The sequence below is a fragment of the Rhinopithecus roxellana genome, chromosome 7, assembly GCF_007565055.1.
Source record: "Rhinopithecus roxellana isolate Shanxi Qingling chromosome 7, ASM756505v1, whole genome shotgun sequence".
NCBI lineage: Eukaryota > Metazoa > Chordata > Mammalia > Primates > Cercopithecidae > Rhinopithecus > Rhinopithecus roxellana.
In genome coordinates, this window is record NC_044555.1 from 82,347,723 (window position 1) to 82,363,369 (window position 15,647).

The 15,647-nt window shown below is 43.5% G+C and overlaps 1 protein-coding gene across 1 annotated transcript in view; it reads right to left on the reverse strand.

Annotated features, from left to right (window-relative positions):
• Positions 1–726: 726 nt before the first annotated feature.
• Positions 727–15,647, reverse strand: part of CTPS2 (CTP synthase 2) — a 134,365-nt gene continuing 119,444 nt past the window's right edge. The window contains exons 18-19 of the mRNA XM_030933646.1: positions 3,476–3,586; positions 727–2,507 (exon numbers count right to left, since the gene is read on the reverse strand). Of these exons, the coding sequence (XP_030789506.1) occupies positions 3,517–3,586 (70 nt within the window). The 3' untranslated portion in view covers positions 727–2,507; positions 3,476–3,516. The remainder of the gene's footprint in view (positions 2,508–3,475; positions 3,587–15,647) is intronic.

Genomic DNA, 15,647 nt, shown 5'->3' on the forward strand with positions numbered 1-15,647 from the left:
AACTGAACAGTTAAAATATTTAAATTAGTATTAGAAAGCTTAAATGTAAGCAACAACTAAGTCATCTCAAGCACATCCAACAGGAAAAATTAGAAAGTATACTAGATAAGAATGTCAGGGAATGGGGTAAGGACTGGGGGAGGTGAAGGAGGTGCAGGGCTGGATCCTGTCTTTATTTGAAAATTTGATACTGTGTTCAAATGTGAATTTTTTCATTTTGATTTTTTTTTTTTTTTTTTTTTTTTTTTTGAGACAGAGTCTTGCTCTTGTCACTCAGGCTGGAGTGCAATGGTGGGATCTCAACTCACTGCAACCTCCGCCTCCTGGGCTCAAGCAATTCTCCTGTTTTAGCCTCCCGAGTAGCTGGGATTACAGGCATGGGCCACCATGCCTGGCTAATTTTTGTATTTTTAGTAGAGACGGGGTTTCACCATGTTGACCAGGCTGGTCTCGAACTCCTGACCTCATGATCTGCCCGTCTTGGCCTCCCAAAGTGCTGGGATTACAGGCATGAGCCACCACACCTGGCCTAATTTTGATTTTTTAAAATAATATTGCATTAAAATATCACTGATCCTTCTTCAGAAGTTAGAATTACATATGACACAGCAATTCCACTCCTAGGCATACACCCCAAAAGAATTAAAAACAGGCACTCCAACAAACATTTGCATGTGATTGTTCAAGTATTACTATTCGCAATAACCAAAAGGTGGAAACAAATTGTGGTATATTCATACAATGGAATTTTATTCAGCCATAGAAAGGAATGAAGTTCTGACACATGCTACAACATGGGTAAACCTTGCAAACATCATGCTAAATGGAAGCCTGACTGACCAGGGGGCTCTTGGTCTCTCAATGCAATAGAAATTGACATGGGGTCAAAAGACTTTTCCCAGACAAAGCACGGGAAGGGTAGAGGATATAGGTTAGCATCATCTGGTTGTGATGATTATCTCGAGTAATGGGCCATCGGGTGGTCTGGCCAGCAGCAACAAGGCTGTAAATCAATTAATTATTCAGCATTCCCTCCCAAGATGGGACACTCTGCAATCTTGGCTCCCTATTTTGGATCTCCTAAGGCCAGTTCCTGGAATTGTTTAAGTAAAAGACATGGTTAAGCATTATGAGAGCACAGAAGAACAATCTAGAAAGGCCATTTTCTTTGTATGACTAAAGCCTCGAGGTTAGCAGGTATAGTGTCAATGAGGTAGTAGTATGGGTTTTGTGATCAGTGGGAATGCATGAAAAAATGCTCTAGTGGAGATGAGCCAAAGCCAAGCCCCCTTCCTACTGTCTCAGAAGCAGCTAGACACAAAAGACCACATATATTGTATAATTCCACTTACATGAAATATCCAGAATAGAAAAAGCCACAGAAATAAAAAGGAGATCAGTGGTTGCCAGTGGACAGGTGGAGGGGAAAATAGGGAGTGACTGCTAGTGTGCACAGGCATTTATTTTGGAGTGATGAAAATGTTTTGGAAATAGTCAAAGGTGGTGGTTGCTCAGCATCAGTGAATGCAACCAAATTGTTCACTTCAAAATGGTTAATTCTATGTTACGTGAATTTCACGTCGATTAAAATGTATATATACAGGTTGAGCATCCCTAATCTGAAAATCCAAAATCCAAAATGCTCCAAAATTCCAAAATTTTTGAATGCCAACATGATGCTAGAAGTGGAAAATTCCATACCTGATCTCATTCCAGAAATCACAGTCAAAATGCAGTCGAAACTCTGTTTCATGCACAAAATTATTTAAAATATTGTATAAAATTACCTTTAGGCTATGTGTATAAGGTGTATATGAAGCATAAATGAATTTCATGTTTAGTCTTGAGTCTCATCCCCAAGATATCTCATGTGTATGCAAATATTCCAAAATCTGAAATTCAAAACACTTCCAGCCCCAAGCATTTCACATAAGGGATACTCAAACTGTATTACTGATCTTGATTCCTGAGTTTTTTGGAACCCCCTTAAATTTTGTGTCTGAGGCAAAGCATTACACCCCCAAGTGTCTTGGACCTATTCAATTTTACTTTTACCAGGAAATAAACAGGGTGAGAAACTGAAATGATCTTGGACCACACACAAATCTGTGGCTGAGTTCCAGGTAACACAGTGACTCATTTTCTTACTCAAAATTACTTACGGCATGTTCCCTGCCATCCTTTCCATACATCACAGCAAAGGCACAGTGACCTGGACTCTTGCTCGTCATCCTAACATCCTGATCCACTGGACAAAATATGAACACACTTTCTCCCCAGCGAGGTTGTTGGGAAAAATTTAATCAGCTACAGATATTTTAAGTACCAAAGGCTGCCTCTGGAGGGAAAAGAAAACTACCCCTCTGGTTCTGGTTCACAGAAGTATGTATTATGAGATTCCCTGGGAGGCTTTACATCCCATGTTTGCCGGAGAACAGAGGGATTCTGTAAGAGTGTAGTGATTTCTTCAGATAGTTCCTTCATCTTGCCTTCAATAATTTCAGATGCTTAAAAGAAAAGAATATAAATATTAGCAACACCAGGAACGGAATAATACAAGTATTTCAATATCTCCAGCTAATCTCTGCACCATTTTGACTTGCTCCAAAAGATCTCCATGTTTGAGGAAAAACTAAATAGACACAGCTTTGCATCTTCCCTGATGAACATGAAGAGATCTCACAGGAAAGCAATGAACGCTTTACAAGTCTTCCAAAAGCTGCTGTCTCTGCTAAAGAACAGCTTATACAAGTGAAGGCCTGCCATAATGCCTAGGGCAATCCAGGCACTATCTGCCACTGAGCATAAATTTACTGAAGCTATCCAGGCTGGTATTCTAATAGTGCATAATAGAGCAATGGAAAAATAAGCTGCCCTTGGACACTAAGCCTGTCTCTTGCATCTCCCTACAAAGAAATCAAATACTATTTTATTTTATTTTATTTCATTTCATTTCATTTTATACAAATCCAAGGAAATCTGCTCTTCTATGAGTGGCCTAGACCAGGGATCAGCGAACTCTTTTTGTAAATAAAGTTTGATTGGAACACAGCCATGCCTGTTCACTTACATACTGTCTATGGTTGCTTTCCTGCTACAACAGCAGAATTGAGTAGTTGCCACAGGAACTGCATGGCTCATAAGCCTATGATATTTACCCTCTGACCTTACAGAAAAAGTCTGTCAACCCCTGACCTAGACTATTATAACTGTAACCACAACAGCCCCCACGTATACATTTATAGGTGTACTTATATATTTTTTTCCTGGTCCAAGGTGCATTCCATTTTCCCCAAACACTAACTCTGGACAGCACCATGGGCTGTCATGCCTGTCCTGCTAACTGCCAGTCAAATGGGAGCATCTCAAAGGAGCAAGATCCTGTGAGGCAAGTCCTATAATATCCTCCTCAATACCAAGATGAATACAGCTTGTCCATGAGAGAAATGAACAATCCTCGAAGATTCCATCTTACCCTCACAGGCAGTCCCCATTATTCCCAGTCATGTATTCGTTTCAGCTTATTTCCAACTCAGCTATCCTTGGCTCTGAAAAGCTGTCATCACTGGCATCACTGTATCTATCACTAGATTAAAAGAAGAACTAATTTAGCAAGGTATAAAAAAAAACCTGGACAATTATTCAATTTGCAATTTCAAACACATTCCATATTAACCCCTTAGTATGAGAGAAAATACTAAGGAATATTCTTTTAGCACTTTCTAATCACCACAGGAAGAGGTCAGTCCAATCACATGCAATGGCCTCTTTCTTTGGTCAGAGAAACTGATCACTTGTTTTCATCATAAACTGGAAGTTACTTATTCAGAAAATTTTAAAACGCATTTCGATTTAGACTGAAATTTATAATCTTCTGAAGACCACTGATCATTTCTAAACTTGAGTGAAAGCCTTGAAAGTAGATTGCCTTCCTGCCACCTTAGCTATTGCTTGCTTTCTACTAGATGTGTTATATTAACAAACTGATTTAAAATGAAAGCCTGAGTTGATGGACCCATTTATTTTCTGTGAATCTACTCTTGTCATACTAGGGCCTAAATCTCAGTCCATCTGAGGTTGAGCATCACTTAGTCCTACTCCTACTGATGTCAATTTGTTCTTCAATGTAATAACATAGCGTACGATATTATCTGGATTTTCAGTTTGTTTGTTTTTTTCATTCTTCACTCTTCTGATGACAACTGTTTCCTTTGGCAATGAGGGAGTTCAGGACACACTACCCCAAAATATGGCATCTTGGCATATTGCATATCGCTCATAAGCCTAACATATTTACTCTCTAACCTTACACAAAAAGTCTGTCAACCCCTGACCTAGACTATTATGACTCTAACCATAACAGCCCCCACGTATACATTGCATGAAGCTGAAGGAATTTGAGACAGCATGTGCAAGAAGTTCTCTCTGACCTTCCTCTGACCTTACCCCCCTGAAGCAGGTCATAACACCCAGGAAGGATTTTCTGACCTTCTCTGAAGCAGGTCAAAAGGTCCTCAGGTGAGAGGTACCCCCAACACCCATAACCAGAGGAAACGAGCATCCTTTATCTCTGAAGACACAGGATCCCAGGGAAGAATCTGAATAAACAGGCCTTACTAAGTTCCCCTACTATATTACCATGAGATCACACTCTTTTTGCTCTATTATAACTCTCCATGAGTCTCTAGTCTTCATCAGGTCTGTTTTAGAAAACTAGAGTTTACCCGTTTCTTTGAGTCTTCATTTCCTTATGAAGGTTCCCATAATACTTAAATAAATTTGTATGCTTTTCTCTCTCTTTTTTAGAAATGGGGCCGGAGTGTGTGTGTGAGGGTGGGGAGGGGGTGCCTCACTGTTGCCCAGGCTAGTCTCCAACTCCTGGCCTCAAAGGATCCTCCCACCTCAACCTTCCAAGTAACTGGGATTATAGGCACCTGGTGCTGTGCCCAACTATATGCTTTTTGCTTGTTAATCTGTTTTTTTGTTATCAGGGCCTCGGCCATGAACCGACGATGGGTAGAGGAAAAACTCTTTTCTTCCCTCTAGCAACATGAAAGGACTAGAGAACAGTGAACACAGCTGCGTATCCCTGATTACATTAGCCAAATGCTATAATTATTTGCAGCTGCAGTTTGGCTTTTGGCTCTATGTTTTAAGGACCACAGCACCTCCCTAGATCCAGATCTGTGCTGGCCTCTGTGTTTGAGGATCACAGCGCCTCCTCATTACAGAGGAACTAGTCATCTACAATCAGCAAATTGCACAGGAGCTTGAACTTGGTGGTCATGAGGACTAAGACATGCATATTGGCTCAAGACCCAGAAAACACCCTGCAGTGCCATAAAAAATGTTAACATACTCTCTACACTTGCCTTGAAATCTTTTCTCCTTCAGATCATGTTTTCACTATGATTTTAGGTCAGCAGCATGAAAGTTTTCCCTTCCAACATTCTCATAGGTCCAAGAGTTGGAGAAATAATTTTCACAATCATGCAAATTTCTTTTTTTTTTTTTTTTTTTGTTTTTTTTTTGTTTTTTTTTTTGAGACGGAGTCTGGCTCTGTCGCCCAGGCTGGAGTGCAGTGGCCGGATCTCAGCTCACTGCAAGCTCCGCCTCCCGGGTCCACGCCTTTCTCCTGCCTCAGCCTCCCGAGTAGCTGGGACTACAGGCGCCCGCCACCTCGCCCGGCTAGTTTTTTTTGTTTTTTTTTTTTTTTGTTTTTTTTTTTTTTTTGAGGCAGAGTCTCACTCTGTCGCCGGGGCTGGAGTGCAGTGGCCGGATCTCAGCTCACTGCAAGCTCCGCCTCCCGGGTTTACGCCATTCTCCTGCCTCAGCCTCCTGAGTAGCTGGGACCACAGGCGCCCGCCACTTCGCCCGGCTAGTTTTTGTATTTTTAGTAGAGACGGGGTTTCACCGTGTTAGCCAGGATGGTCTCGATCTCCTGACCTCGTGATCCGCCCGTCTCGGCCTCCCAAAGTGCTGGGATTACAGGCTTGAGCCACCGCGCCCGGCCTTTTTTTGTATTTTTTAGTAGAGACAGGGTTTCACCGTGTTCGCCAGGATGGTCTCGATCTCCTGACCTTGTGATCCGCCCGTCTCGGCCTCGCAAAGTGCTGGGATTACAGGCTTGAGCCACCGCGCCCGGCCATGCAAATTTCAAAATTAGAAATATATGGAATGTCCTGATTACCTTGAGTCACAGATAGTATTCAAATAGGACCAATTATTGACATAAATATCGCCAGGTTGGGTTCCCTTAGAAATACACCTTCTCCATGAGATAGCTCTGCAACTCAACTTTTCCTCTGAGCTGTGGGCTCTGTTTGTGGTTCCTCTTACTCAGTTCCAAACAAATCAGCACACTGATCCACTCCACTAGAGTTCTACTGATCTATGGAGATGATATTACAAGGAAATGTTTAATGCCTGACCCATCCCCATCCTTGGCCAAACTTTTGCTGATTTATAGCAATAAAAGTCTGAATCCCCGGCCAGGTGCAGTGGCTCACACCTGTAATTCCAGCACTTTGGGAGGCCAAGGCGGGCGGATCACAAGGTCAGGAGATCGAGACCATCCTGCCTGTCATGGTGAAACCCCGTCTCTACTAAAAATGCAAAAAACTAGCCGGGTGCAGTGGCGGGCGCCTGTAGTCCCAGATACTCGGGAGGCTGAGGCAGGAGAATGGCGTGAACCCCAGAGTCGGAGCTTACAGTGAGCCGAGGTCGCACCACTGCACTCGAGCCTGGGTGACAGAGCAAGACTCTGTCTCAAAAAAAAAAAAAAGTCTGCATTCCCTAACAGGTGAAATGTTACCTTTTTTTTCTTTTTTTTTTTTTTTTGAGGAAAGGGAACAATTGGAGAAACCCTATGCTGATAGACTAGAAAAGAAAGATTTCACTCTAAACATACTGACTGAATATTAATAAATAAACAAAATAATAGACAAATCTGTATAGACAAAAAGACAATCTGTTTCCTGATTTGCATGCTCACTCCCTTCTCTGACTTTTGAACAAAAACAGCGTAGGTGGTGGGGACGGAGCACTAGAATAAAGAGAGGAGACAGAAGATTCAGAATTGGCAGAAAAGACAACATATGTTAGATAAACATATAAAACAACATACCCTGAAAACCAATCAAGTAGAAAGATACCTCCTAGTTAGACTTTAGTTCAGAGAAATCACTTCTACTGGTACATAGGAATAACTGAACAATATTTGGGGGAGAAAAACAACAGCCAAAAAAGTTGATACATCCTATCCATGCACTCTCCCTGCTCAAATGAAGAATCCTTCCTGGTTCCATGCAACATTTTGTCATAGAATTAGCCAAGAAAGGGGATTTGGAAGTTGCACTCAACTCCCTATCTGAGATGAAATGAAGGTCAAGGATGTTCAAGTGACTTACTTGGCACATAGATCCTTCAAGGTGAAGCCAGAATTCCCATTATACTAGCTCAGGGCACAGGGTGGGGTTTAAGCTTGCTGCAGGTAGGGCAGTAGGACCCACTAGGGCATGTCCCCTAACACAAGTGACAAGGGCCAAAGAACTGAGGAAACTTCATTTGCTTGGGTGCCAGATTTTACACCCACTTCCTTCCCCATCTCCAAGCCTAGGGAAGAATACAGTGGGCTCATGTCTTCCCCCGACACTCCTGGTTATACTATTTATGAGCCACGTACCTTTGGACAAGTCATTGACTTCTGAGTCTAGAAAAAGTGGCAATAATACCTCCAAACTCACCAAAATGTTTTGAGAGTCAAATTAAACTGTATAAACTTGCTCTGAAAACTATACAAAAATATAAGATGTTGCTATTGATGGGGGTTATATATTCATAACTTGGTATCTCCTCAAAAAGTCATGGAAACACAAAGAACCAATAAAAACTGCTAAGTGTATGATTTTCTGAATTGTTTCCTATGCCAAGTATAATTTCCTACCCACATTAGCAAGTGGACTTGGGCGGGCCTGTTTCTAACCTAACAGCTCTCATTTCCTATCTGATGGCTGTCTGCCCCAAGCTCTGCCAACACATCCGAATGGCACAGGCGGAGTTTAACAAAATGAAGCTCAGCTTGAATTTATTCATCTCCAAGGTTAACGACTGGGTTCACTAATTGTCTTTCCTATGTGTTCAGAGACTGGGGGTAGGACAATAAAATAAACCATGACACTCAAGAACAGAATTATCAAAATATACGTTACTGCTGAACTTGCTGATTTTAGGACATTCATCTGCCAATAAAAAACAACTGCTAGAAATAAAACGTGGGTCATCTGAATGCAGACCAACAGTGGCTCTTGCACATGCAATAAAATGTGAGTGTACTCTGTGCTGCATATGGGCTGTGAGCGCTACTCTATGCTGGATTCATTTCTGTTTCACACAGAACAAACTTAAGTCAAAAGCTAGATATATCTGGGTATATTTTCATTTCATTCAAGACATCCAGCTGTATCTTAGGACTAACCTATCTTTTTAAGTAATCTTTTACACACACAAACACACACACATGTTTCTCACAGGGAAGAATTATCAGATATTAGAGTCTTGCATGTTAAATTGTATGAAGTGGCATAAAATACAGACATGTCCCTATGTGTCTTGTTACATTTGAACAGGGGAAATTTTTAATTTATTTGTTTATTTAAGACAGTGTCTCAGTCTTTCACCCAGGGTGGAGTGCAGTGGCATGATTTGGGCTCACTGCAACCTCCGCCTCCCAGGTTCACGCAATTCTCCTGTCTCAGCCTCCTGAGTAACCAGGATTACAGGTGCCCACCACCATGCCCGGTTAATTTTTTATATTTTCAGTAGAGACGGGGTTTCTCCATGTTGGCCAGGATGGTCTCAAACTCCTGACCTCAAGTGATCTGCCCGCTTCGGCCTCCCAAGAAGAGGGGAAAATTTTTGTTTTTGTTTTTTTTTTTGAGACGGAGTCTCCTCTGTGGCCCAGGCTGGAGTGCAGTGGCCAGATCTCAGCTCACTGCAAGCTCCGCCTCCCGGGTTCACGCCATTCTCCTGCCTCAGCCTCCCGAGTAGCTGGGACTACAGGCGGCCGCCACCTCGCCCGGCTAGTTTTTTGTATTTTTTAGTAGAGACGGGGTTTCACCGTGTTAGCCAGGATGGTCTCGATCTCCTGACCTCGTGATCCGCCTGTCTCGGCCTCCCAAAGTGCTGGGATTACAGGCTTGAGCCACCGCGCCCGGCCGAAGAGGGGAAAATTTTTAAACTGCACTGTCCAATATGGTAGCCACAAGCCACAGTGGCTATCTAAATTTAAATCAGTTAAAATGAAATAAAATTTAAAATTCCATTCCTCACTTGCACCTGTCACACTGCAAGTAATCAGTAGCCATGTGTGCCTAGTCCCTACCATAGATTATAGAACATTTCTATCAGAGCAGAAAGTTCTACTGGATAGTACTGATCTAAAAACAAATGAATAATGATTTTTAAAAAGCAAACTACAGTCACCATGCAATGGTCCTTGTCATTTCCTTTAAAAAAATTTTTTTTGAGACAGGATCTTGCTCTGTCACCCAGGCTGGAGTGCAGTGGCACGATCACAGCTTACTGCAGCCTCAACCTCTGGACTCAAGCGATCCTCCCACCTCAGCATCCCGAGTAGCTGGGACTACAGGTGCACGCCACTATGCCCAGCTAACCTTTTATTTTTATTTTTTGTAGGAATGGGGTCTCACTGTGTTGCCCAGGCTGGCCTAGAACTCCTGGACTGAAGCAATACTCCCACCTCAGCCTCTCAAAGTACTGGGATTACAGGTGTGAGCCACCATGCCTGGCCAAAAGTTTTTTTTAAAGGTCTATCTACCATTAATTAAAATCACAGCAAATATCTCTTATGCATGCATGTGCCTCCCAAATCATGAAAACTCTCTTTTTAAAAAGTATTTTATGGTACCTTTCTTGCAAGGCAAAACCAAAATCACCAGCAGCAACACAGAAGAATCACTATACTGACAAGACTTTACCACAATGGTCAACATATAGTTCTTTTCTTTTTCTTTTCTTTTCTTTTTTGAGACAGAGTTTTGCTCTTGTTGCCCAGGCTGGAGTGTGATGGCATGATCTCAGCTCACCACAACCTCCGCCTCCTGGGTTCAAGCGATTCTCCTGCCTCAGCCTCCCGAGTAGCTGGGATTACAGGCATGCGCCACCACGCCCAGCTAATTTTGTATTTTTAGTAGAGACAGGGTTTCTCCATGTTGGTCAGGCTGGTCTCAAACTCCCGACCTCGGGTGATCCGCCTGCCTTGGCCTCCCAAAGCACTGGAATTACAGGCGTGAGCTACTGCACCCGGCCCCCCTTTTTTTTTCTTTTGAGACAGAGTCTCACTCTGACACGCAGGCTAGAGCACAGTGGTGTGACCTTGGCTCACTGCCACCTCTGCCTCCCAGGTTCAAGCGATTCTCATGCCTCAGCCACCCAAGTAGCTGGGATTACAGGAATGCACCACCACGCCCAGCTAATTTTTGTATTTTTAGTAGAGACAGGGTTTCGCCATGTTGGCCAGGCTGGTCTTGAACTCCTGACCTCAAGTGATCCGCCCGCCTCAGCTTCCCAAAGTGCTGGGATTACAGACCCACAGTGCCCGGCCAACATGTGGCTCTTGACAAACGAAAGGTTTGTTATAGTGAAGTTTGCTTGTCAAGGACTTCTGGTTCCCAATAAATTCCCCACATAAGAAAACAGATATTCCAAGGTGCTAGGGAAGGGGTATAGGAATGCCTCCTATAGTCCACCTTTACACTACCCCAAGGCAGCTGTTAAACGATTTCTTCTCCATTAACAGAAAGAGGTGGTTGGAATTTAAAGATTTTAATGGCATTATTAGGATTCCCAGCATGCATGAGTTCCTTACAATACTTTATATTAAAATCCGTTTCCTGTGAAACAGCATGTTTTAAAAACAGGTTGTCATGTACACAGTTTTCCCCAAAGCAGTGTTACTACTATACTTATTTCCTTCACAAAGGGCCCCTGGAAGCCATAAAATATAAGAGCAATGGAACAAAAACCTAGTCTGCTTTGAATGAGTTTTGTATTTCATAGTAAACAGTAGAATACCACCCAGGCAGGGTGGTAAAAGCACACGGTAGTCCGTAGTACTACTAACTCCATTCCTGTCTGGCGTCACACCATCCACACTGCAGTGCACCATGATCTAGTTAAAAGGAGCACCTTTTAACCAACATTTATGCCGCCCCAAGGGAAGGTGTACTCAAATGTGGTTCATTAACAATAATTTACCCTAAAAAATATCTCAAGGTATGGAGTTGAAGTCAAACAATCACAGGGGTGAATGTTTTTTTAAAATGTTTAAAAGAACTGTTCAAAAGAAAGCAAAATAGAATCTTTTGTTAATTTCAGTTCACTTCTGCTTGAAGTGTAACAAAGTGGGGAAAGTGGCATTTTGATAGCAGTTGAGTTTATAAAGCACCACCTCAACTGTTCCTCACAGCGACCCTAAGGAGGAGGATCAGGAGGTTTAGGAGTGGTGACTTGGACAAAATTACTCAATAAGCAGCAGACCCAGAAGTCAAATCCATAGCATCCACCCTACTTGTCAATACTGTCCCCACAGAAATAAAATATTTTCGCACCACATGGTGCAAGAATGGCCCCTGGCAACATCAACCATGCAACTCAAAAGTCAAAAAGCAAAGTGATTCCAAGTTTGAAACAAAGTGATTCCAAGTTTCAAACAGTGCTGGAAACAGAATGTCGGATTTGTGCGAAGGAAAAGAGTACCTTACTCTCCAAGTCCAAGAGACAGCAGAGCCACCCAACGTAAGAGAAGCATGCCTGGGAGGGTGAAATGCACCCTCTGTGAACAATGGAGGAGCCACTCTCACCTGCGATTCACCACCTTGTCACCTCTGATTCACCTCGTTCACCTAATGATTCCGTGGACAACCATTCTAATAGGATATAGATCCCTATTCTCCTCTCGCTAAGCAGGTCAGGAACGTGAAGAGGCAACAGGCAAAACCCTCTGGGGAGTTCAGGGAACTGCAAGCTGTTCCATATGGATTTGTGTGCATTTTATCCTATAAACCAAGGGAAGCCATGGGGGGATTTTAAGTTCCAAAATAATGTGGGGAGATCATTCCAACAGCAGAAGATGGGTTGGGAGGAAGCAAGCTGGAGGCAGAGAGACCAAGTAGGAGGCTTTGCAGTAGGCAAGAGATAGATACTGGAACTAAAGGAAAGTAATAATAATAGCATCATCATAATAATTCCCATTTAAGTTCCTACCATAGACCAGGCACTATGCTAAGTGCTTTACATTTAGTGTGAAACTTAATCTTCATTTCTGCCATGTCAAGTAGGGACTATTACCATCCCCTTTTTATCTTTGTTTTTTGTTGTTGTTGTTGTTTGTTTTTTTTTTGTTTTGTTTTGTTTTTGTTTTTTTTTTGAGACGGAGTCTCGCTCTGTCACCCAGGCTGGAGTGCAGTGGCCAGATCTCAGCTCACTGCAAGCTCCGCCTCCCGGGTTCACGCCATTCTCCTGCCTCAGCCTCCCGAGTAGCTGGGACTACAGGCGCCGCCACCTCTCCCAGCTAGTTTTTTGTATTTTTAGTAGAGACGGGGTTTCACCGTGTTAGCCAGGACGGTCTCGATCTCCTGACCTCGTGATCCGCCCGTCTCGGCCTCCCAAAGTGCTGGGGATTACAGGCTTGAGCCACCGCGCCCGGCCACCATCCCCTTTTTATAAAGAAAGCGATGCACAGAAGAGCAAGGTCACAGGCAGCTGGGAAATAAAAGAGCCAGTTTGAGCTCGGTTGACTCAACTAGAGTCCTGACTCCGGGCCATACTCCCTTGCAGCATGGCAGAAAATAGACAAAAGACGGAGTGAATGCCAACAACAAGAATTGACAGCACCTGCTGGATGAGGGAGGAGGAATCTGAGCTTCCCCAGGGGAGTCCAGGCAGGTCACACTGTGTGGGTGATGGTACCACTTGCAGGAAGATATTAATCTTAATGTTAGTTAATCCTGGCAACCTGGGAGCATTCCCTGGGTTGCAACCACGAAAGAGAGAACAAGCTCTAATGCCAGCATTTCCCACACTGCTGGGACTGTACGCTTGCAGGACTGGGCCCTTTCCTGGATGGGAAGGTCTGTAGCTGAAGACCCCTAGAAGAAAGTCTATGGATGCAGGGGAGGGGGTAGCATTGGAGGTATGAATGTAAGGAAACTACGAAGTGGTATGTTTGGGCAGTTTTCCAGGAAGTAGGCCCACAGCTTTGATCACAATCTCGGAAGTCTGTCACCTCCCAAAATTTAGAGAACAGTTATACTACCTGATGAGTCCCCAGGTCAGGGAACATGTTCTTATTCAAGCGCTTATTCAAGCACTCAGCACAGTGACTGGGATAGAATAAGCTTTGACATAGGGGGTGTGTTGAGTGAATGGTGAAGTGTGCAGTCATTAAAAATGAACTTTGGGCCGGGCGCGGTGGCTCAAGCCTGTAATCCCAGCACTTTGGGAGGCCGAGATGGGCGGATCACGAGGTCAGGAGATCGAGACCATCCTGGCTAACACGGTGAAACCCCGTCTCTACTAAAAATACAAAAAAATAGCCGGGCGAGGTGGCGGGCGCCTGTAGTCCCAGCTACTCTGGAGGCTGAGGCAGGAGAATGGCATAAACCCGGGAGGCGGAGCTTGCAGTGAGCTGAGATCCGGCCACTGCACTCCAGCCCAGGCGACAGAGCAAGACTCCGTCTCAAAAAAAAAAAAAATGAACTTTATGCAACTTGGAAAAATGCATATGAGGTGTTAAGTTCAAAATACAAGCTTCTGTAATTAATAAAGAATTTATGGTGCTATTCCGAGAACATATGAATATTCTGTTTCTTACAACTTTCACCCAGTGGCTTTACCATTCACCGACGACCCTTATTTGAATCCGTTATTACATCGGAGATGATGTCTACATTTTTAATTGCCTTTTTTTTTCTTTACTTTTGTATTTTCTGAGTATTATTATGGACGCATGGAATTTCAGAAAATGAAATGTGTTGTAATCTAATACTGTCATTGTTCTTTTTGATGTTCAAATTGTCCAAAATAAGGCCAGTGGGAGCCCTTTCAGTCTGGCTTCTTTGACCTTGGAAAACTCCTACCCCATTCATTTTCAGCTGTTCTTTGCTTTAAACACAGCAATATGTTCCAGGCTCATCTTGTACTCTCCCTGCCCAGCCCTGGAATCAACCATTTCTTCCAGGAGCCCTAGTTCATTTCAAATTTTTGGTATTTAAAAACCAAAATGGCCGGGCGCGGTGGCTCAAGCCTGTAATCCCAGCACTTTGGGAGGCCGAGACGGGCGGATCACGAGGTCAGGAGATCGAGACCATCCTGGCTAACACGGTGAAACCCCGTCTCTACTAAAAATACAAAAAAACTAGCCGGGCGAGGTGGCGGGCGCCTGTAGTCCCAGCTACTCCGGAGGCTGAGGCGGGAGAATGGCGTAAACCCGGGAGGCGGAGCTTGCAGTGAGCTGAGATCCGGCCACTGCAATCCAGCCGGGGCGACAGAGCAAGACTCCGTCTCAAAAAAAAAAAAAAAACCAAAATGGCCGGACGCAGTGGCTCACGCCTGTAATCCCAGCACTTTGGGAGGCTGAGGCGGGTGGATCATGAGGTCAGGAGTTCAAGACCAGGCTGGCCAAGATGGTGAAACCACATCTCTACTAAAAATACAAAAAAATTAGCCAGGTGTAGTGGTGGGCGCCTGTAATCCCAGCCACTTGGGAGCCTGAGGCAGAGAATTGCTTGATCCGGGAGGCGGAGATTGCAGTGAGCCGAGATCACACCACTGCACTCCAGCCTGGGTGACAGAGCGAGACTTGTCTCAAAAATAAATAAATAAATAAATAAATAAAACCAAAATGGAGAAAAATGTTCCTTTGCAAAGGAGATCTCCAGACCGTCACTGTATCACTCTTTCATCTTTTCTGTAGGTTTGCAAGTTTTCAAAATAAAAGAGTTTGGGGGGTGTGTGTATATATATCTAGATAGATAGATAGATAGATAGATAGATAGATAGACTCACTATTATTATCACAACCACAGAAAGAATCATATACAGGTATAGGCTCACAGGAAATATTTGAAAATGAGCACAGTAATTATGTTAGGCTGGTGGGTTTGCGGGTGTCTTTTTTTTCTCTCTCTCTCTTTTCTAAATTTTCTGTAATGCTACATGTAGAAGTCAACAGAAAACAAAACCATCCCAGGCTAGAAGTCAGCATGTTACTTAGCAGGAAAACCTCGATAATAATACTGTCACAGAAGAGAGACCAGAGACAATGGTGAATGAAATGGGTTCCTTCTCACCCTGACTGTTGCCAGAACTCAACAAATATAGAGGGAAGGGCTAAGCACAGAGGAGAGAATGGACTTAGATCCTAGGGGCACACAAAGGAAAGAGGAAACCGGCTCCAGGTGTGTACTTCCTTTAAAGACTCTCTTATTACAAAGTAGTTTCAGCTTTTGGGTTTGGTCTGAAACAGTCAAGCAAATACAGTGAATCACTGAGTACCTTTCCCTCCTATTGTTTTTGTACCACCCTGCTTCCTGTTTTGCCACAAAAAGATGATTTATCTGCACAAG